A 21,968-nucleotide genomic window follows, 5' to 3' on the forward strand; every position below is an offset into this window, starting at 1 on the left:
TTAAGGTTCTGACAGATAATTTAATTAAACCTTGAATACTCTGCCACTTCTTATGGTAAAGAAGAGACATTCACTAGCAAACTGGGGACAATATCAACTAAAGTATGGTCCAGGTTCAATGAAACGGAATAATGGTCAGTTAAAATTAGGAATCTATTACTTTGATACTCACAGGATATGAGATGAGCCTCAAGGAAAGACACATTTGTTTACTGAAAATATGGCCAGTTGAAGAATAGGTTTAATTACTTTGGCCCCTTGCCCTCTTTTAAATTGGGATGATTTCCACACCATGGACTCCAAAAGGGTTAATAGACTTCTCTCTTGATATTTGACTTCCCATCCGTTTATGTCATAAACTGGGAACCTCTGCTTAGGGTAGATGTTTGCATTGAGCCTCCATGTAAATGACAGGGATTTAATCACTTGGGGATGAGTTCCCATGGCCATCAACGCTCACATGGATCTCCCAGATCACACGAATTATTTCATGTAGGTACTAGCTGAAGTCTACAGCCTTCAGAGATTCCAGATAGTCACAACAGAAATAGGCTTACACATACGCACGCATACACACCCGATTTAGAAACGGAAGCTATATTTACCAAGGTCAGCCTTTTCCTTTAGGACATCTTTGAAGTTGAGCCCGCTGTTAAGCGTAGACTGTCTGTATTTCAGCAAAGCTTCTGGCTGTCTATTCTTTCCCAATTCTTCAAGTTTTACTGGTCCAGCCCGGAGACCATAATTCCACTTGGAGAAATCTGAATGCGCCCACTTCACCAGGTCTTCGAGCTTCACAATTACCTTTTCGGAAACTGCAATAACTTCATCCTGAAAGAGGTTGTCACACAAAAACAGAAAATGTCACTTTGTGGGTCTGTGATGAATGATAAATGTCCAACACCCCAACTCCGGCATCCCATTTGAAGAGCTTATCATTGGGCTGGCCGGCAATTTTTTTTCTGTGCCACTGCATATTAAAAAGCTCATCTAATTCCTATGTTTTTTCAATGTCAGTGTTAGCTGTTTACTTAGAACAAATATTTATGTGATAAAAAAAGTCCAAAAATATCAGGGCAGTAATCCTAATAGCAATTTTTAGTGCTGATTGCCAAACCTCATCTGTATATCCAAGAGCTTGGGTGAAAGCTAGCTTTTTAGGTGCAATTAACTGCAAATGTAAAAACTCAGGACTGGATGACTAATGGTTAGCCAGGCCTCATATAAATGGACTAAGTAAATCTTGGATTCTTGGAACTCTGACTCACCAAAAAATTCCTATGTTTATGGTACATTTTCCCTTGGCTTCTACACAAATATTGAATTTAACTTTTGTCCTAAAAATTAAATAAAACTGTGATGTAATCCCAAAAGAAATACTTCATAAATGTTATGTGTTTCCCACCGAAAGAAACGTACACATTCTCATATTTCTTAAAACTCTGCAAAATGAGAAATGACATGTTTTTTTTAACATGTATTCTAAGAAAACAGTTTAAACTTAGTCTCTCCTAAGGCACATGAATTTGAATTTTAAGCATCTCTAATTGCTTTCAGGAAACAATCAACTTTCACTCAGAATAAATGAGTGATGTTAATTGGTGTCCCTACATGAAACAGAACTCTCCCTCAAAATATTCTTTGGAAGAGGCCTGGAAAGATAAACTCTATAGTTTTAAGTTAAATATTTGAAACATTTGACATTTCAACTTGATTGACTTATACCCTTCATTTCTTTCCACTTCACATTTCGGGAATAAAACTTGGTGGAAAAGCCACTTTGCTTGGGAACATTTTTGCCATAAACACTTTTTTTTTCGCTCCAAACAACAACAAAAAGAAGTCTCTAACTTATTAAACAAAAGGAATTCACAATCCATTCTGCTTTTCTTTTTTCTCCTTTAAACACATTTCTCCCCACTCAACTCCCCCCCAAAACACTGTTCAGTGGCATACAAAAAAGAGTTTACTGAGATAAGCTTAATACAATATGGAGACCCAGCTCTGGTTTGAAAAATGTAAAGTAGATCTAAAATTTCACTTTTCCTTATCCTGTTCCTAATTGCTTTCTGAGCAGACAGGGTCTATTACGTTGCAGTGGAATAACAAATATTTCATGAGAAATGAAAGGTACGCTTACTTCTCAGCCTTTTTTAACTTTTGTAATGGGATCCTGTCTGTTATCACTATTAAAAATGAACTTCCAGTAAATGACAGACAATGGAAACAGTGTTTTTATCCTTTTTTTATGAGCAATTTTCAATACTTTGTAAACAACAGGGCATCGTACAAAGTATAATTTCAACAAATGATTTCATCCAATTTCATTACACCATCCTCCTGAAATAAAAGATCAGTAGTTGCCATGCATTTTATAGCTTTTACATGGTGATTATTAAATGTCAGAATATAGAATTCAGTGTGGGTGTTGAATCAAAGTACACAACAGATTGTGGACAGACCATTTCAGAATTCTTGTTTAGGATGCACAAGAAAATAATTAAGTATCACAATGTATAACACTCAATGTTAGAAAAATGATTTTTAGTATCAGTTTCCATAAACTATAGTTCCCTAGATTAGACATGTTGGGGAATGAATGTTATTTTCAAATAGCCCTGGTATGATCAAATGATTATAATTTCAATTACCAGTTGCTTCAAATCCTTTCCAAGAAATGGTATGACTAGTTTTGGCTGTTATACAAAGCAATCCAAATAGTTTATTAACCAAGAAAAAATGCAATCTTCATTATGTCATTTATGAATAAGCCCATCTTTCAGAAGTCAACTCATGACTCCCACATGCACAAACATACAATTTCACACATATACAAACCATAAACTTAAGTATGTTTGATTGTGAAACCGCCAGTGTGTTTTACTGTGAATTCATAAACTGGCTCTACAACCTTGTCAAATGCCAGGATTTAGAAGGAAATCTGATAAGAAAGAAAAAATAAAATCCCCAAAGCCACCAGTGTGTGTGTGTGTGTGTGTGTGTGTGTGTGTGTGTGTGAGAGAGAGAGAGAGAGAGAGAGAGAGAGAGAGAGAGAGAGAGTGTGTGTGTGTGTATAAAGCGACAGAGAGAGAGGAGGGATCAGGAAACATTACGTTCCACTTACAACAGCACAAATCACATGTCCATATTTGCTATTCTGAGTGGCAACCAAGATACAAAGACAACCACTCCAATAACCTACTTCATACTCCCTCGCCAACCCTGGGGTGAGTTCAAATGCCCAGGAAAAAAAATTTGGTACCCTCACCACATGATTACGCTCTGCAAACTGAGTATTAAGGCTGGATAAATACTGCTGTTGTGCTTAACACAATACAATAGAGACACAGAAAAGCATTATATTACTGCTCTCTGCAGTTTTATCAAGTCAGTTCTTAACCAATTTTAGACCATACTGCAATGTAGTGAATGACTCCTCATTTTCCATATTGTGAAAATACAAAGAATGGGGGGGAGGAGGGAGATACAACTATATCCATCTAATCCATATATCACATATGTTAGAGGTCAAGAACCGTGCTTCTTTTCCTTTTCCTTTCCATACAATGGCCTGAAACACTGGGGGGGTGGGGGTGGGGGGGTGTTGGTGTGTGTGTGTGTGTGTGTGTGTGTGTGTGTGTGTGTTTAACAAGAAGTACTGAAATTTATAGACATTCCCTGCTTAAGAATTGAAAGGGCTTCTATTGTCTGGTATACAAAGATATAGCCTAAAATAATAAGAGCTTATGTTTGATTTGACTCCCAAAATGTAATGGGCACCACAGAAGGTACTTAATAATAATAATGGTAGTTGTTTAGCGCTTACTATATGCCAAGCACTGTTCTAAGTGCTATAAGGTGGGAGAAAGAATGGGCAATAGGCTTCACACTCTGGGAGGCCCAAGTTTCCCATCCACTGTCCACTCCCACAAAGTCTATCTGTAGGTAGCGTTATGCTGGAAGAATATCGAAAATCCATACTCTACACAGAGTATGCAAATAAATTGCATCATGCTGGCACATTTATCAAATGCAACAGCACAATAATTCACACTGTAGCCAACTGTGTTTGCATATCAAATAAGTAATTCCAAAATCATAAATATTTTATGTTCTTAAGTACATAAAACTATGTTAATCTAAAACAAATGCTGGACTCCACATTGCACCATCAAATAGAAATCAACTAGAGAAGCAGTGTGGCTCCATGGATAGAGCACAGGCCTGGGGACCAGTGGACCTGGGTTCTAATCCCAGCTCTACCACCTGCCTGCTGTGTGATTAAGGGCAAGTCATTTCAATCAATCAATCGTATTCATTGAACATTTACTGTAAGCAAAGCATGGTACTAAGCGCTTGAACATAATAATAATAACAATAATAATTATGGTATTCATTATGCACTTACTATGTGTTAAATACTGTTCTAAGTGCTTGGGTAGACACAAGGTAATCGGATTGGACACAGTCCCTGTCCCACTAGGGCTCAGTCTTAATCCTCCTCAACCACTCGGCTGCCTTTGACACTGTGGACCATCCCCTCCTCCTGGATCTTTATCCAACCTTGTCTTCCCTGACTCCATCCTCTCCTGGTTCTCCTCCTATCTCTCACTCATTCTCAGTCTCCTTTGAGGACTCCTCCTTCCCCTCCTATTGCCTAATTGTATGGGTCCCTCAAGGTTCAGTTCTTAGTCCCCTTCTACTCTCCATCTACACTCACTCCCTTGGAGAACTCACTCGCTCCCACAGCTTCAACTACCATCTCTATGCAGATGATACCCAAATCTACATCTGCTCCCCTCTTCTCTCTCCCTCTCTCCAGGCTCACATCTCCTCCGGCCTTCAGGACATCTCTACTTGATGACCTCCAGCCACCTCAAACTCAACATGTCCAAAACAGAGCTCCTTATCCTCCCTCCCAAACCCTGTCCTCTCCCAAACTTTTCCATCACTGTAGACGGCACAACAGTCTTTCCTATCTCACCAGCCCATAACCCTGGTGTCATCCTGACTCCACTCTCTCATTCAACCCACATTTCTAGTCCACCATGAAATCCCATTGGTCTCACCTATATAACATCGCCAAACCTCTCCATCCAAACCTGCTACCACATTAGTACAATCACTCATCCTATCCTGCCTAGATTACTGCATCAGTCTCCTTGCTGACCTCCCAATCTCCTGCCTCTCCTCATTCCAGTCCATACTTCACTCCACTGCCCTGATAATCTTTCTATAGAACTGTTCAGGACACGTCACCCCCCTCCTCAAAAATCTCCAGTGGTTGCCTATCCACCTCCATAGCAAACAAAAACTCCTCACTATTGGCTTTAAAAATCCCCATCATCTTGACCCCTCCTATCTCGCCTCCCTTCTCTCCTTCTACATCCCAGCCCACACACTCTGCTCATCAGGTGCTAACCTCCTCACTGTGCCTTAATCTTGCCTGTCTTGTCACCAACCCCTGGCCCATGTCTTACCTCTGGCCTGGAATGCCCTCCCTCCTTAAATCTGCCAGACAATCACTCTCTTCCCCTTCAAAGCCCTACTGAAGGGCACATCCTCCAAGAGGTCTTCCCAGACTAAGCTGCTCTTTTCCTCAGATCCCACTCCCTTCTGCATCACCCTGACTCACTCCCTTTGCTCTTCCCCCTTCTCCATGCCCCACAGCACTTATGGAAACATGATTATATATAAAATGTTATTTATATTGATGCCTGTTTACTTGTATTGATGTCTGTCTCCCCCTCTTTAGACTGTGACCCTGTCGTGGGCAGGGATTGTCTCTACTGCTGTATTGTACTTTCCTAGCACTTAGTACAGTGCTTTGCACACAGTACCTCATTTTACAAATGAGGTAACTGAGGCCCAGAGAATTTAAGTGACTTGCTCAAGGTTGCACAGCAGACAAGAGGCAGAATTGGGATTAGTATAAAGATCCTTCTGACTCCCAGGTCTGTGCTCCACCTACTAGGCCATGCTGCATCTGTGCCTCAGTTTCCTCATCTGAAAAATGGGGATTCAAGACCTGCCTCCCTCCCTCTTAGACTATAAACCCCACGTCAGCCAGGAGCTGGGTCCAACCAGATTTATCTTGTATATACCTCAGCGTTTGGCACAGAGTTATTATTCTTAAATTATTATTTACTTGTGAACTAACCACACTTGAAAGCAGAACCATGAAAAAAGAGGCTCACTGCCAAATGATTCTACTACAATTGACCTTTAAGGTTTACCCTAGACCCTGAATAACACATTCCTTTTTTCCACAGTCAGAATGACAAAATGGAACAACAAATTGAATCATACATACCCAACACAACACAAGTCTATGCCTCAACTGCAACTTTCTGCTGTGTAAGAAGAAAAAAAAAAAGAAAGAAGGAGACTGGAACAAATCATTGTTTGGGTGGGTTTCAAGCCTACCCAGTTCCAAAACTATTGCTGCTACCCAAGTAGTCTTTCTGGATCCCAAACCATCCAGAGTTACACAATAGCAGCAGAAGAGGTGTGAACTTCCCTTATTCAGTTTAATGGGGTGTTAACTTCAAATCCTGTTTGTGACCATTTTAATGTTCACACAATTAAAGCTAGCCCCACACAAACCCCCAGCTCGAGTCATTAAAACAAGTAGGAGACAGCCGGGTTCCTTTTGGGTTTTTTTTTTCATTCAATCCTATTTATTGAGTGCTTAGTGTGTGCAGAACACTACTAGGCGCTTGGAAGGTACAATACCACAATAAAGAGAGACAATCCCTGCCCACAACGGGTTTACATTTCTGCTGACCCACACAGAAGGAAAAACTACCCCACTTAGCTGACCCTTTACACTCCATGGACTCAACCAAAAACACAAAGGGCATTTTAACAACTTCCAGCCTTTCATTCTGGGCTTTACAGGTAGATTACTCTCTACCTTGGTATGCAGTTTAGCAGGGCCTGGACCACATGAATAAATACTAAATGTGGGAAAGGGAATGCTTTTTAAATGAAAACACAAAGAGAGAAATCTTTCCACATATTTGGATTAGCTCTATTTTTTTTTTTTTTTGGTAATTTGGCAAGTTAGTTTCAAGTTTTCAATGCGCAGTTCTGAAGTACTTGCTCCACTGGTTAATGGCAAAGGTATATTAAGGCTATTTAGAAAGCTTTAATGTAGAAACGAAGTAAATCTTTCTGTTTTGTGTAACCTCCACTTAAACATAAACATATGATTTAGACATGCTCCCTCTTGTTAAACATTTTTTGCTCTGTTCACTCTGCACAGTTCATGTTATTATCCTTACATGTACAATGCCAACTGAATAATTTGAGACCAACAGCTTTATTTAATAATATAATTATCCTATATTGGATTACTTAAAAGGGCTTTGTATTTTATGTTCTAGTTTTTTCCAATACTATTGATATGCTCTGTTACGGTAAATGATTCAGGCTTCAATCAAAGACACAGAGACTCAGTTTGTAAAAATATTGTGCATTTTTGAATAAACTAGGATTAATGCAAGAGCCAATTTTCAACCACAGTTGGTGACCTTTATACTCATGTACAATAGAGGCAGTGTGGTGCAGGGACCATATCCAGGACCAGAAAGAAGGAACTTCAAACCTAAACACATTCCATTTCTGGGATGCTAAGTCACAAAAGGACATAAACCAGAATTAAAGCCAATGTGAGTCAACTTCCGTCATTAAAAAGCAGAAGAGTCAGGTTTTCTTCATAGCACCTCTCCCCCCAGCAAAAAGCTTTACAGCACCACAAATTTATGTTTTCAGGATTTTATTTTAAAACTCATCTACACCCTTCCAGGAAGAAAAATTTGTGACTCTTCAAAGCAGTTGATTTCAACATGATGTAAATGATGGAGAGTAGTTCTTGTGACATAACTGCCACTCTGGGGCACAGCAAGGCAGAAGGCACAGCCAAGTGATGCTAATCTCTTGTGGATGTGGCTTACTCATTAAAAATACAAGTCTGGGAATTGCTAATACAATGAAAAACACTTATCTTTCTTTTTGACACTTGGGCCAGGTCCACACTAGCCAAGAGGTAAGTTTCACTGTATTGGCTGGGAAAGCTAAAATTCGAGGTCATTCATTACCTGGATCATCGAGAATTCCCTACCCCGATCCAACAATCATACCAAAAAAGGTCTACAAATAATTGAGAAATTGAGGCACAACGGAGGGTTTTGAGTTGTGTGTCAAGACCAGTTTCACCACGTAATCACCTACCCCTCCACTTTATTTTACCTGAGTAGACAGCTCCTCTAAACAATCCATCAATCGGATTCATTGAGCACTTACTGTGTGCAGAGCACTCGGAAGAGTACAATCGAAGAGAGTTGGTAGACCCGTTCCCTTCCCACAACAAGCTTACAGACTAGAGTCCAAGTTCAAGTCAAAGAGCTGCAGGAGCTTGTGGAGACTGCGGCGCACCGTGAGCAGCGACCCCCACCCTCCTGCAGGCCAGGGACACCCCTCTCCCAACGCTCTTGCTTCCTGCTCGCCCGAGCGCTTGGCACACTGCTCTGCTAAGCCCTTCAAAGCCCTATTGAGAGCTCAACTCCTCCAAGAGGCCTTCCCAGACTGAGCCCCCTCCTTCCTCTCCCCATCCCCTCACCTTACCTCCTCCCCCCCCACAGCACCTGTATATATGTTTGTACGTGTTTATTACTCTATTTTATTTGTACATATTTATTCTGTTTATTTGATTTTGTTTATTATATGTTGCCAACTTGTACTTCCCAAGCGCTTAGTACAGTGCTCTGCACACAGTAAGCGCTCAATACGATTGATTGATTGATTGAGTTAATATGTTTTGTTTTGTTGTCTGTCTCCCCCTTCTAGACTGTGAGCCCGCTGTTGGGTAGGGACCATCTCTATATGTTGCCTACTTGTACTTCCCAAGAGCTTAGTACAGTGCTCTGCACACAGTAAGCACTCAATAAATATGATTGAATGAATGAATGAGCCTCCTCCTTCCTCTCTCCCCATCCCCCCCGCCTTACCTCCTTCCCCTCCCCACAGCACCTGTATATATGTATACATGTTTGTACGTATTTATTACTCTATTTATTTTATTTATACATATTTATTCTATTTATTTTATTTTGTTAATATGTTTTGTTTTGTTGTCTGTCTCCCCCTTCTAGACTGTGAACCTGCTGTTGGGTAGGGACCGTCTCTCTGTGTTGCCAACTTGTACTTCCCAAGCACTTAGTACAGTGCTCTGCACACAGAAAGTGCTCAATAAATACGACTGAATGAATGAAGTCCCTCAACTAATAGAAACACTACTACTAATCATAATAGTTGTATTTGTTAAGTGCTTACTATGTACCAAACACCATACTAAGTCCTGGGGTAGACAGAAGATAATCAGTTCCCACACAGTCAAAGTAGAAGGAAGAATAGGTAATGAATCCCCATTCTGTAGATGAGGAAACTGAGGCACAGAAAAGTTAAGTAACTTGCTCAAGGTCACCCAGCAGGTTAGTGGCATAACCGGGATTAGAATCTTGGTCTTCTGACTCCCAGGCCTGTGCTCTTTCCATTATGTCACACTGCTTCTCGCCATGACGTCAGGTTAAAAAGACAAGCATTTTCCCCACCCCCTGCAAAAAAACCACACACAAACCAAACATTGGTTATTGACAGACTAACAATAAATCTTTAAAAGATTAAAAAAATCTGCTACCATTGATGTCATCCATAATTATATGCCCATGAATACAGGCTGAAATCACCCAAGCAAAGAAAATTCATGACAAGAAAAAAGAAAGAAAACTGTTCAGCTCCTATCAGATTAGCTGTGTACTAAAGTGATGGATCTGTGAAAACTCCACTGAAAATCTTAAAGGAAGGGAACAGTTATACATTTTGGGGCCACAAAGAAATTAGGTTTGCAGTTGAAAGTGCTGAACACTAGTTTCAGTTGTGCTGGGGAATTAGATTAATCTCCCCTGTAAAGAATGTTGACCAGCCAAAGGAAAAAGCCTTCCCCCTCCACGCAGTTGTCTAAATCTTGAAATAATTGCCTATAAAAAAGTCACTCTGTCTTCTGTTCCCATAAAATTTTTAATCTTATCTTATAATTTGAATACACCATCCAAGATTTAGCAACTAAGTGAAATACAGCCTAAGGAAGCCAGAGGAGGTGTTTGAAAGGCAACTTGTTGATAGAAAAAGCTTTTTATTGGTTTTAGAAGATAAAATGGAGATGTTAGTTGCTTTTTAAAAGGCAGGGCTCAGGAAGGCGCACCATTATGCTGAAATATCACATCTCTGTTGTCTAAGCAACCACCGGTTTTCGATACTGCCTGCCTTAGCAGATAGTAACATGCATACCTACAAGGAAAAAGACTCTGCAGTTGAAAAAGTGGAAAGCCTCACTGCTCCTCTCCCTGCCCAGCCCCTCTAAAGAAGATTTGTTTTAAAGGCACTTTGCCACAAGACAGCTTGCTGGAACAGCACCGAGCAAGCTGTGGAGTCCCTTTAATCATAACTTCTTATTCAGAGCCAATTTAGAGGAAAGATTTCTTTTTCTTTAAAGAAAAACAGAAGAAAGCCTTAAAAAATTATGGCACTGAGATCTCTCAAAATTTTGACATGCTGAGAATGTTTCATTCTGCGGCTTCCAGGGGTCATTGGAGGAATTTTGGAGGTCAAAAGTGATTTGAACACCTGCTTGGCTGCCTATTGAATTACTGATCTAGTAACATCAAATATGGGGCCTAGAGAAACAGGAGCCATATTCTACAAATGCCTGTTGATAATTATAAAAGACACTGCCTGCCATTTATCTGATCAGTACAATTTGCATTAGAAAAACATCTTCAGCCTTTTTATTGGAACCTTTACCACATCAGATAGTTGGAGATGCATATTTTACAACCTCGGTGCATTGCTGCTGAAAACACATTCACCTACAGGAATACAAACCACTTAGACTATTATGACTATTTTCACCCAGAATAATAGAACTGTACATTTCACTTAGATATAAAGGGCTCTATTATGGTCTTTATTTACACTACCATGTATGTTCAATTTTGCTGTAATTTGGTATAGAGGGGTGGCAAAACACAGGGCTTACTGGTATCCCATAGAGCAAATACCTAGGGAAATCCTTTTGGTACTTGGAGGCGACCCCCTGAGGTTCACAGGCATACCAGTCTGACTACAGCCACATCGAAGTATGGTAAAGTAGGCACTTGTCTCAGGTGCCTAATCCTTGGGAATTGCAGCCATGGTGTCCCAATCCTGCCCCTGATAAGAAAGGGGTATGGGTGATGAAAGAGGGCAGAGGCTTCTGCTTCTTTAAGTTCACTGTCTCTGAATCCAGAATTGGCTAGCCCCCTTTTTCCATTCACTTCTCATTCGACACTCTCTTAAAATATTTTTTTCAAAGCCACGCTGTGTATCAACACCTGTAGTGCATCAACAGAGAGAAATGAAAAGCAAAAATAACTGACAGAATAAAGCAAATCTCAAGGTTACCAGGAATCCCAGAAAATTAGGCATCATTGGAAATCTGACTCAATTTGACTCTGCCCTTTCCTCAGCAGATCAGGACAAGGTATCGGGAGGTGGCAGGATGGCAGGGGGAGGAGGTGTGGGCCACGTCTGAAAGGGCTCTCTGGTGAAAAAGGCTGCAACATCTGGAAGGCAGGTTTCTTCCTTCCACCTTGATTTTCTGCCATTCCTCTTATTGAGGCCTCTTGAAGGAATAACTATTTAATGTCCTATTAAAGCCCTGATCACGATGGCACCATCTATCGAGCAAAAGCTCCATGACCTCCAGAGTCCATTCTTGTTCTTGGGGGAGACTTCTCACTTCTAGTGACAGAACCCAAGTTATTCAGCAAACTGTGAACAGCAAATATTCCAATCCCCAGCAAAGACAGGGCCTGGGACGTTTGGAGTGGCTCAAGAATGGGAAATATTTATTGCCCTCATCTAATGGCAATTGTAGGGTCGACATAATCTTCTGGAGGAGCTGAGATGGGTATTTTTTTCCACAGCGGCATAAGACGCTCATCCTCCAACCACAAATCCCAGATGGCAGCATTGTGGGATATCGCAGTGCCATTTTGAAAAAGCTAATTAGCTTAATAAGAGGGACAACTACATATAATTAGCTTAATACATGCTATTCTTTCAGTGAAGATCTCCAGATTTCAGAACACTGCCCACTGAGGAAGCAGAGCATTGCCCTGACATAGGAGTTTCTGGGCCATCATCTGAAAGAAATATACAGAGTACAGCCCACACTAAGCTTGGAAGCTCTGTGGTAGGATACCTTTCTGCTGGATCAGACCCTCAGAAAAGGGTCAAGCAAAGAAAGGAAAAACTACTTAAGCACAGTCAGTGTCAAAACTGAGAAAACGTTTCAAGGAAAACAGTTATTCAGATAAGTCAGAAGATAATCTTTTTCTCCGACAATAGTTTCAAAAGCTTCAAAGGTTTCCTACAATGCATTGGTTGGTGAAAATCACATTTGCCCCCAGGGCCTGGGCAGGTATTTGCCTCCTCAATCTGCAAAATAAGGTGGAAATGATAAGGTGTTGGGGGGGAGGGGGGAGGGAAGAGGAGGGGAGAAACTGGAGGGGGTCTGTACCTTGCCTCCTGCGAAGGGTCCATGCAAGACAGACAACAGAAAACAGAAAGCTCAGGAGGTTTTAAACTGCCCAGGCATGATGGGTCACTTCTCATGCTAAAGTAAGTCCTTCAACAACTTCGTTTCTGAGTGACAGCATTTCTAGCCAAAGCCAGAAATACAGTGTAACTTGGGGCAAAAGATAAACTGACAAACCAGGGTGAAAAGCATGGGGCGAAGGGCCCAAACAATTTGATCAATGGTATTTACTGAGCACTTACTGTGTGCAATACTAAGTACTTGGGAGAGTATAATATAGCAGAGTTGATAGACACATTCCCTGAACATTTTGGATCTCCACTGCAAACACTGTTTTCTTAGTGGAAATCAGGACAGGATTGGAATCAGAGGCAACAGAAATTCTGAACAAATGGGCAAACCAAAGTCAGTCAAAAAGACTTCACATCAGATGTTCTACAGATCTCAAGTGATTGTTTCAGCATGGAAAACTGACAGACTGACACACTGCCAATTTGATGTGTACCGTTGTAGTATGCACAGCCTTACTCGCAGATTACATAATTATACTATTTTCTTAACTAGAATACATCGCATTAGCAGGTTTAAATTATGCAAGCTCATTCTTTTGTTTTCTGTTGTATTGTGTTCTATTGTGCTGGTAAAACAATATGTGCTTCAATTAGCAAATATCTGTAAATAATTTACTTGCTTTTCATACAACAGAACAATGAAGCCAATTTCCACCATACATTCACTGAGCATGTACAGTGGGTTTCATGCCAGAATCTTCTATTGTTCAATAACTATATCAAGCTGTCCAACACTTTCAGCCCATGTCAAACAACGGAAGAAAGAAACCCAAGTTCTTAACCAGTCAGTAGCAATCCTTCTTGCAAGACCGAGGTGGGGGGCAAGAATATGGGTTCTCTGGGATGGGCTAAGGTGAATTCTTTCCCTCACCTTCACACCTTTCAGCGGCCACTTGGCCGCTGAAAAACACCAAGGTCATGGGAATAATGTCGTGGTGTTCTGATGCTCTCCTGACCTCCTGACTAGTTCGACTACAAAACAGAAAGTTCAACAATGTTTCTCTTTATCGCACAAGAGTCTGGGCTGGGAAGGGTTAAAGCCGGCTGTGAGCCTGAGCAAAGCAGAGAAAGATGTTAAATCAAATGAATGTAACTGCTCTAAGACTAGAGGCATTATTATTTTGAATAAGATTGAAAAGGCCAGAAAAAGCAATTCAAAAACATTTCAATTATGTATTTCCCAGAACTACATCTTTGGGCAACTCCAGTAATGTGAATGTTACCACCATAATAAAACTTCTTCCCACATAAAAGAATATAAAACAGGTCGAGCGGGATACACTTGATATATCATATGCATATTGTTTGACTATTAATACAAAAATTCAAAATCCATGTATGCTTTACTCTCCTGAGCAATACAGTAATTATGATTAAGGGACAAGCCACACAAAAAAAGCCAATTTATCTTACTCGTGCTCAGGAATACTATTGTGTAACTAAGCAACTAAAGACAAAATATGGTCTAATTAATTCACTCCTATGCTTATTTAAAAGACACAATTAGAACATTTTTATTTTCTAGTCTGCACAGTAGCTCAACATGCTTGAGGGTGTAGAATGTAAAGCCTATTATTCTCATAGACAAGAGTTTAATGTTTAGAGCACTGAGCAGGCTGGGAACTCAACTATGGAGAGTAGTAGGGGCATGTTTGACAGTCTAAATGCACTCAGAAAAGTCACTTGGGATGGAAAGGAAAGGGAAAAAACAGGGTTAGAAGTGTCCACATACATTAGCCTGCTAATGGCTCACAACTTAGGCTTCTCAGGGTAAAGCTTTGATCCCCTGCCTCCTACCAATGGATGCTACTGACAGCAGGGTGGATAGCGCAGTGCACAGTATGGAGCACATCAGCAGAAACATCTGCATATATAAATATAGGTACAGTTGAGAGAATATGTGAAAGTATACAAATGTAAAGATCTACGCTAAATGACACACATCCATCTTTAACAATGGCGTTAACAGTGGAGCTGATTTCAAAAGCAGAATTAATTTGCACAAGTGTATGTTGGAGATTGATGCTATTAGCATGATTTCAGAGCACTCTTTAATAATTTAACCTATGTGTGTGTGAGATGTGTTGTTATTACTGATGCTGACAAACCGGGATGTGAGATACACACTCTGAGGTCTAAGGACTTGCTTGTAATCTCAAATAAGCAGACAAGTATCACAGTGGAGCTTGAAAAATCCATTATTGTGCAAGTGCACAGTAGTGGATTTTTCAAGAAATGCAGAAATCCATGACCACCTATCACAAATGGGAATGAATGCTGAAGCAAACGATCAATAAATTTGTGTCAGAGTTATTTAAAAGCCAGTCCTATTGGGAATCACTAGCTACAACTATTATTCTGAGCTAAAAAAAAAAATATACCCTGGATGTGCAAGATGATAGGTAAATTATTTTGAATCAAGTAATATCTTGGGTATTGGGTAAAATAAGACTCTGGCAAATGAGCTTGGATCTGTGCCTCTATTAAGATGCCATAATGAAGAAGAGGGCAATTGATATTAATTACTAACACTGTATTCATACACATAGACCTCTGTATCATTTTTTAAATTGTTCAATGGTCTAAATGTCAATAGCCATTTTAACGGACAAGATGAATTACAGCACCTGACCTCTACATGGTCCAGTAGCTAAGTTCAGTGCCATTGGATCTATCGTCAAATTATGTTACTAGAAAATAATACTAGGCAAATTTACATAGCAATCAACGGTATTTATTGAGTGCTTACTGTGTGCAGAACGCTGCAATAGGCCCTTGGGAAAGTATAATATAATAGAGTTGGGATAAATGATCCCTGTCCACAAGGAGCTTACAGACTTAAGGGGCAAAAGACATTACATTACAGACAGGGGGAAGGTAAGACAGTATAAGGATATGCACAACAATCCTGCGAGACTGAAGGCAGGGTGAATATCAAGCTATAAATCTCCAAGTCCTAGGACAGATAAAACTTTAGTCCCAGAAAGTATGCCTACTACATTGCTATTTTCCCGAGGCCTTTTCACCCTCTGAAAACCCCAGGATGACCTATGGCTACTTCTAGAATTCACCACCATCAAAAACAAGAAAGCTACAACTAAAAACCATCAATAGTTCTGCCACTACAAATGTTTTCATTACAGAATTTGGATGCAACATAATGGAAGAATTAAGAAACATTCCTCTCACAGTGCAAGCCTACTCTGGGTATAACACGACCCAAACGTTAGTGCAAAAAGATTCAGGGAAAGAAGAATCAGTAGTGCACATGCATACATCATTGGTTAAGACGGGATGCTGCTAAACTTCACAGCTTATCCATAGGCTAACCAGCACTTTGAGGTTTTGCAACATTACAGTAGTTAGTACACTAAAATGACAATGAGTGGCATGGGTATAAAGCACTCTTCTAGGGGTGGACCTAATAATAATAATAATAATGTAGAGCTATGTATTCAAAAATGTCAGTGATTGTGCTATATTTAATTCCCACTGAACCAATGTTTGCTATAACAGTTTGGTCCATAACATGAATTTCTTTGAGAACACAACTACACTTTACGGAATTCACTGTTGCCTATATCTTGCACATAGAGATCTCAAAGCCTCTTGGATGGCACAGATGCATTAACCCCAGTCCAATAACTGCAGCTCATATTATATTTTTGAAGAATCAGGTTTAAGTAGGAACCAGGTGGACAAAGATCTGTGTTTATATCCATTAAATAAAGCACTTGGCAACCTAAAAAAAAATGTCATTAGAGGGTACCAAGGATTATCACCTGCCTACTTTGATGTTTTCCTTCTCTAAAGAGACCCTGGCTGAAGAGTCCCTAGCTGTGGGAAATAAGTGATTAAATTTATCCCTTTCCACATCCAATACTCCCCTTAAAGTGAATTAATGAAGATACTATTGCTGGAACCATTATGGACCAGCTCAATCAAAAAGAGTGGTCTCCTTTATGATCACCTACAAATACGACTAGAACTAAATACCACATTAAAACCAAAAGCTCTGAGCTGTCACGGGCAAAAAAACCCCAAAAAACTCAAAGTACTAGTCCCTTAAAGGGTGTTATTCTAACTTTTATGAAAAAGCCAATTTGTCTCTGAATAAACCATCTCACTTATACCAACTGTCCTTTGATCTTTCAACCCGATAGATTTACCATTCATTGTTCTAAAATATAAAAGCACTGCCATACTTTATTACCAGCATCCATAACATAATATACCTCAGTAAATTCTGCTCTGGGGAATAGAGTTTTCTTGCTAACAATTATCGTTCGCCTAGCTCTTGGATTTATATCCACATATCTTCAGAAAGCTTAAAAAGATAACAGGACATTTCTATTCAAAAGCCAGCCTGGATGTCCTTTAGGAATGCATGATGTCAGTTACATAAAAGAATTATTACCCCGATTTAGTTACTTAAAATAAACCTTGCTTTGCTGCTTCAATGTGCTAAATGTTTTCCTTAAGTAACAAAGTGCAAATGGCCAAGAAGACTTTTTACACTTAAATATCAAATTTATCATTCAAAACTATTTAAAATCAATAATAAAAATCATTTCAATGTATAAAAACAAGTTAATAGAGTAAGTGAAAACAAAGTACATGTTTTAATGGGAGTGTTATGTTGCCCTCTCTAGGTGCTGGCTCTAAATGCTAGTTTCTGTAGGCTTCCAGCCAAAGAAGTATCAGTGTGCTGTTGCTGTTTCTGCTGCTACTCTGCTAATGAATGACTAACTTAGGCCAGAGGGGAAATGACATCACCTGGGTGTAAAACTGATCTGCATTAGGAAACTTTCTACCTGCTTTACATTTGTCATAATTATTTTACACAATGCAACGTGTATTTGCATAATTTTGAGGCGTGTCATTATCTCAATTGAAAATTGTTTTAATATGGCTGAATGATTCACCATGACATCAGTTGAAATCTTAATGAAATATACAAGTACAATCATACAGCTAATGACTAACCCTGTTAGAATTAAAAAACAAATCATGCATACTATTAGAGGATGCATATGCAGCTGAGAATTATAAATACCTCCCGCCGCCTCCTCCCCACCCCCTTGAGTTCACCTTTAAATGGTAAGATTAATTTTCTTAGGTAAGGCTTATATCACAAGAACATCATGACCTGATCATCAAGACACACTAAAATGCCTCACATCCACACTCTATGCCGATTAAAATAAATCATTTATTATTTGGGGAAAAAAGATAACTCATCATCAGCTGTTTTCAAAGATTTGACCTTCGCTGCTCCATCTTCTATCCCCAAGCCAGATTCTCAATTTAATTACACAAACAGAAATTAAAACCCGTTACAAGTGAGGTCAACGAGGGGTCTATTCAAATATCGCAATTACATTTTCGAAAGAAGTGACCACAAAATATCCAGTAAAACAGTGAATAATTTCCTTTTGGGTTGAGTCATGAGTCTATTAGATCCAACTCTTTTCTGGATACTTAATCCTTCCCCTTTTCCAGATCACAGGCCATGCTGAAGTAATAAATTTGAAAAGCAAATAATAAGGAATAATGAAGCGGGGAGGGAGACAGCTGCACGGGCAAGTTGGATGGGGGAGGGCGGTGGAGGGGACAGAGGGGAGATATTGGGAGAAGAGAGGTCAACCTGTTGGAGTTTTCCAATAACCCCTGCATGTTACCCAACATCAACTCCTTAACTGCAGACATCAGAGAAGATGGGCCATTAAAATAAAAAAAATAGAAACGAAAGTAGGGCAAGGGAGGGTAGGGGGGTGGGGGGAGAGTAGTAGGGGCCAGGGAAATGCTTATTTAAGAAGAGCTTGTTTCCAGGGCAAGCTGTTTGACAAACTACAGTAATTAACAAACATATAATACTGATGGGTAATTCGATCCTGGGAGAAAGGGGGGAGTGTGGAGAAAAGTACAATTAACTCCATCAGACTATGGAATGCTGAAGGGGCTGGCAGCTCGGGTTAGATGAGGAGTTAATAGGTGAACATTATTAAAGGAGCCTTCCACCTACCTTGTACCCCAGGCGCCTGGCACATTGTTAGTAAGTTGCATACAGCTACAGTCTGATTAACCAGCTTTTTTTCTGCCCCCCCCCCCCCCTTTTTCCCCCCACTTGCCATGCAGCCGCATCCACCTCGCGCCGTGGGCACACACCCTACCAAAATAGTTCCCCAGGAACAGAGAGCAGTCAGCTGACAGCAGGAGCCCGCAGGACTGCGGTCATACATGAAATTGCAGATCTGGAAGAAGGCAGAGCGGAGCTAGCCGCTTCCCCAGGATCATCGGGATTGCGATCTGCCAAGGACTTGCCCGTCTTACACCTGGCTTTCCTGGATGGTCCGGCCGGGAAACGTGACAAGAGAGAGGAGTGGGCGGGCGGGGGGAAGAGTTCGGGGGGTAAATATGGGATGCAGTCACCGGAGAAAGGAAGGTAGGGTGGTCTCCTCCCTTTTCTCTCCCCCCACCATTCCACCGTTCATTCATTCAATCATATTTATTGAGCGCTTACAATGGGCAGAGCACAGGGCTAAACGTTTGGGGAAGTACAGTACAGCCACAGAGATAATCCCTGCCCATAAAGAGGGTCCCAATCCCTGTCTCACATGGGGCTCACAGTCTCAATCCCCATTTTACACCCCTTCTCTCTCCATCCTTACCCCTCTGGCCAAAGTGATGTCTGGAAGAGAGAAAATCGTTGGACTTTAGGGGATTGTGTGACACTCGCACCACCCCCTCTGTTTTATCTCCCTCCAACCCCCGGCAGCCCCCAACCCTTTTTCCCCCCACCCAGTAATTTTTCCCCCACCCTGGGAAACATCCACTATTCTTGCAGTAACTGAAAACCATCACATCAAATGGCACGTATCGGAAAAAAAGAGAGGGGAGAGAGAGATATAGTTGTTAATGCTTAACGTGTTTGTGCTGGTTACACGACTGCTTTGAAATATGCCCGGGCGGATCTGCAAGTTATTTGAATGTATTATTCCAGTACCTGTCATTTATCACTTTATTCAACACGTCTTTGCCAGCTCAATAGCTTTTGATCTCCCTCAGCCTCCATTTCGTAATTTCCGCCCTCTTAAACATATCAAATACTAAAAAAAAAAAAAGTGAACAACATCGAAACCCACCGAAAGAAACCCAGCCCCGACCGAGCCAGACAAGGTAAGGAGAGAAGAAAAAAAAAATCAGCAAAAATACCAAAAAAAAAAAAAAAGGCTGTGACGTTCAAACAGCAGCAGGAGCAGCATCGAGAGCAAACGATCTGACACACGGAGAGATCCTTGAATAAAACCTCCTCTCGAATAAGTTATTTGATGGTTTCTTAAAATCAGCGGTTGGATTCCCTGCGTTAAAGCTGACAGCCAAACTCTGACAATGGCAAAGTGCTCCAGCCCCAGATCGGGGCGCTACCCCTTTAAAAAAGCGTCTCTCGTGCTGCCTGCATTAGTGAATACAGTATTTCAAGCTTGCCTTGTATTAAGCATGACCAGAAAAATAAAATAAATAAATAAATAAAATGAGAGAGACACACACACACAGAACGAGAGAGAGAGAGAGAGAGATATGTTTACCACCTCGCCATGGTCGCTATTTCTGCCCTGGGGAGTATCTTCTGGGAGGAAATAAAGTTTGGAGCTGGATAAAAGTTGCCTGCTAGTCCTCTCTTCCCACAACAGCTGGAGCTCCGCTATGCAAATCGGATCCTTTGGCTTACATCTGACAAAGAAAAAGTCGCCAAGGGACAAAATTCTTGGTCTGCCTTCAAGGTGGAATTGAAAAGCCTTGTAGAAAATGTAAGGTCCGTGCAAACCACACGGAGAGCCGACCCACTGCAGGGGGAAAAAATAATCAAATAAATAATGATCAGAGCACAGACATACACACACACACACACACACACGAGACACCCTGACACTTCCACACACAGCCACTCACCCACATACATCAGCTATAAATTGGGTAGAAAAAACACATCCCGCAAGCTATCTGCCTTCCTTTAAAAAACTCGCGCCCCCCGCCCTGCCCCCCTCCCCCCCCCCCTCCGACCCGGGAGGTAAGAGCACATAGGGATGGAAGAGGTGTGCAGGAATTTTTAAAACAATAAAAATGATTTTGGGAGGTGCGGAGGGCAAAAGTTTCTTGAAAAGTTTGTCGAGGGGGCGAGGGGGGGATGCAGGGGCCTGGGGGGCTGCAGGGCAGGGGGCTGGAGAGGGCTGCGGGGGACGGAGGAGCGGAGGAGAGGAAAATACCTGGAGTGAGTTGAGCTCCATCTCGACGTTCTGAATTGATTGAACTCAACATTCTCTCCAAACTTGTTGGCTTGAATGGATTGCATCAGGTCCTGGAAGGGAAAAGCAGGCTCGCCTCCCCCCCGGCGCCGAGACTCAATATAAAATCGCCCCTCGGCCTCCTCGGCTGCACCAAAATGTCAGCAAACCAGACCCAATATTTCTCCATCGCCCCGAGTTTCCCTCCGTGTCGAAAGGACCCGACTTTCCTCGCGATTCCCCGGCGATCAAATTGATAATAAAGGGAGAGGATCGGTCCGAGCCAGAAGGGACGGAGGAGGGATCAAGGGAAAGACCATTTCTTAAGGCTGAGAAAAATATCTTTCGGAAGGAAAATGTGCACGGGCAGGGTTCATCCATTCGCCGATCTCGTACGGGCTTAGAGTTTCCTTTTTATATTTTTAAGGGAGCGGAGTGTCGGAGAGGGTGCCTGTGCATCTGCCAGGACCTGCTTGTATATGTCTAATATAAAGAACATTTCCTGCAGAGATTCAGGGGCGCTGCTCTTCTTTCTAATGCTCTTTAGCAGATTTGCTTTTATTAGACATGTAGATTTGTTTGATAGTTAAATTACGCTTCCTCACTGCCATGTTTTCCAGAACTAATCTGTTAAATTATCTTTTGATGCCTATTTACATGGAAAGGAAAAGTGGGTTATCGATTATATAAACATATAAATATTAATGCATTTGTTCGCTTTGCAAAAAAAACACTCAGCAAAAAAAAAAGAAAGACAACTGGACAGTGCACACATATCACGGGATTTTGCAAACAATATTGAACGGACAGTGACTGCATTTAGGGACTGGAACAATAAACGATGCATGATAAATCAATAAATGGGAGCAGCGGGTCTGCTCGGAATATGAATTCAGCCTCTCAGTTCTGCGTGTGCATTCTTTAATTTTGAAGTATATACACTAGTACGTGTTTACAATGCTGATGGACGCC

The 21,968-nt window shown here is 41.0% G+C and overlaps 1 protein-coding gene across 3 annotated transcripts in view; it reads right to left on the reverse strand.

Annotated features, from left to right (window-relative positions):
• Positions 1-21,123, reverse strand: part of ARID5B (AT-rich interaction domain 5B) — a 171,582-nt gene extending 150,459 nt beyond the window's left edge. The window contains exons 1-3 of one of the 3 annotated variants that reach the window (XM_038743511.1): positions 20,979-21,123; positions 20,304-20,558; positions 606-831 (exon numbers count right to left, since the gene is read on the reverse strand). In XM_038743511.1, coding sequence (XP_038599439.1) covers positions 606-831; positions 20,304-20,558; positions 20,979-20,999 — 502 coding nt within the window. In that variant the 5' untranslated portion in view covers positions 21,000-21,123. Of the gene's footprint in view, positions 1-605; positions 832-18,736; positions 18,796-20,303; positions 20,559-20,978 lie in introns of those variants that run through there. The other 2 variants (XM_038743510.1, XM_038743512.1) reach the window with 2 other exon arrangements.
• Between the last annotated feature and the right edge of the window lie 845 nt (positions 21,124-21,968).

This window comes from Tachyglossus aculeatus, chromosome 3 (genome assembly GCF_015852505.1).
Source record: "Tachyglossus aculeatus isolate mTacAcu1 chromosome 3, mTacAcu1.pri, whole genome shotgun sequence".
In the NCBI taxonomy this organism is placed as follows: Eukaryota; Metazoa; Chordata; class Mammalia; order Monotremata; family Tachyglossidae; genus Tachyglossus; species Tachyglossus aculeatus.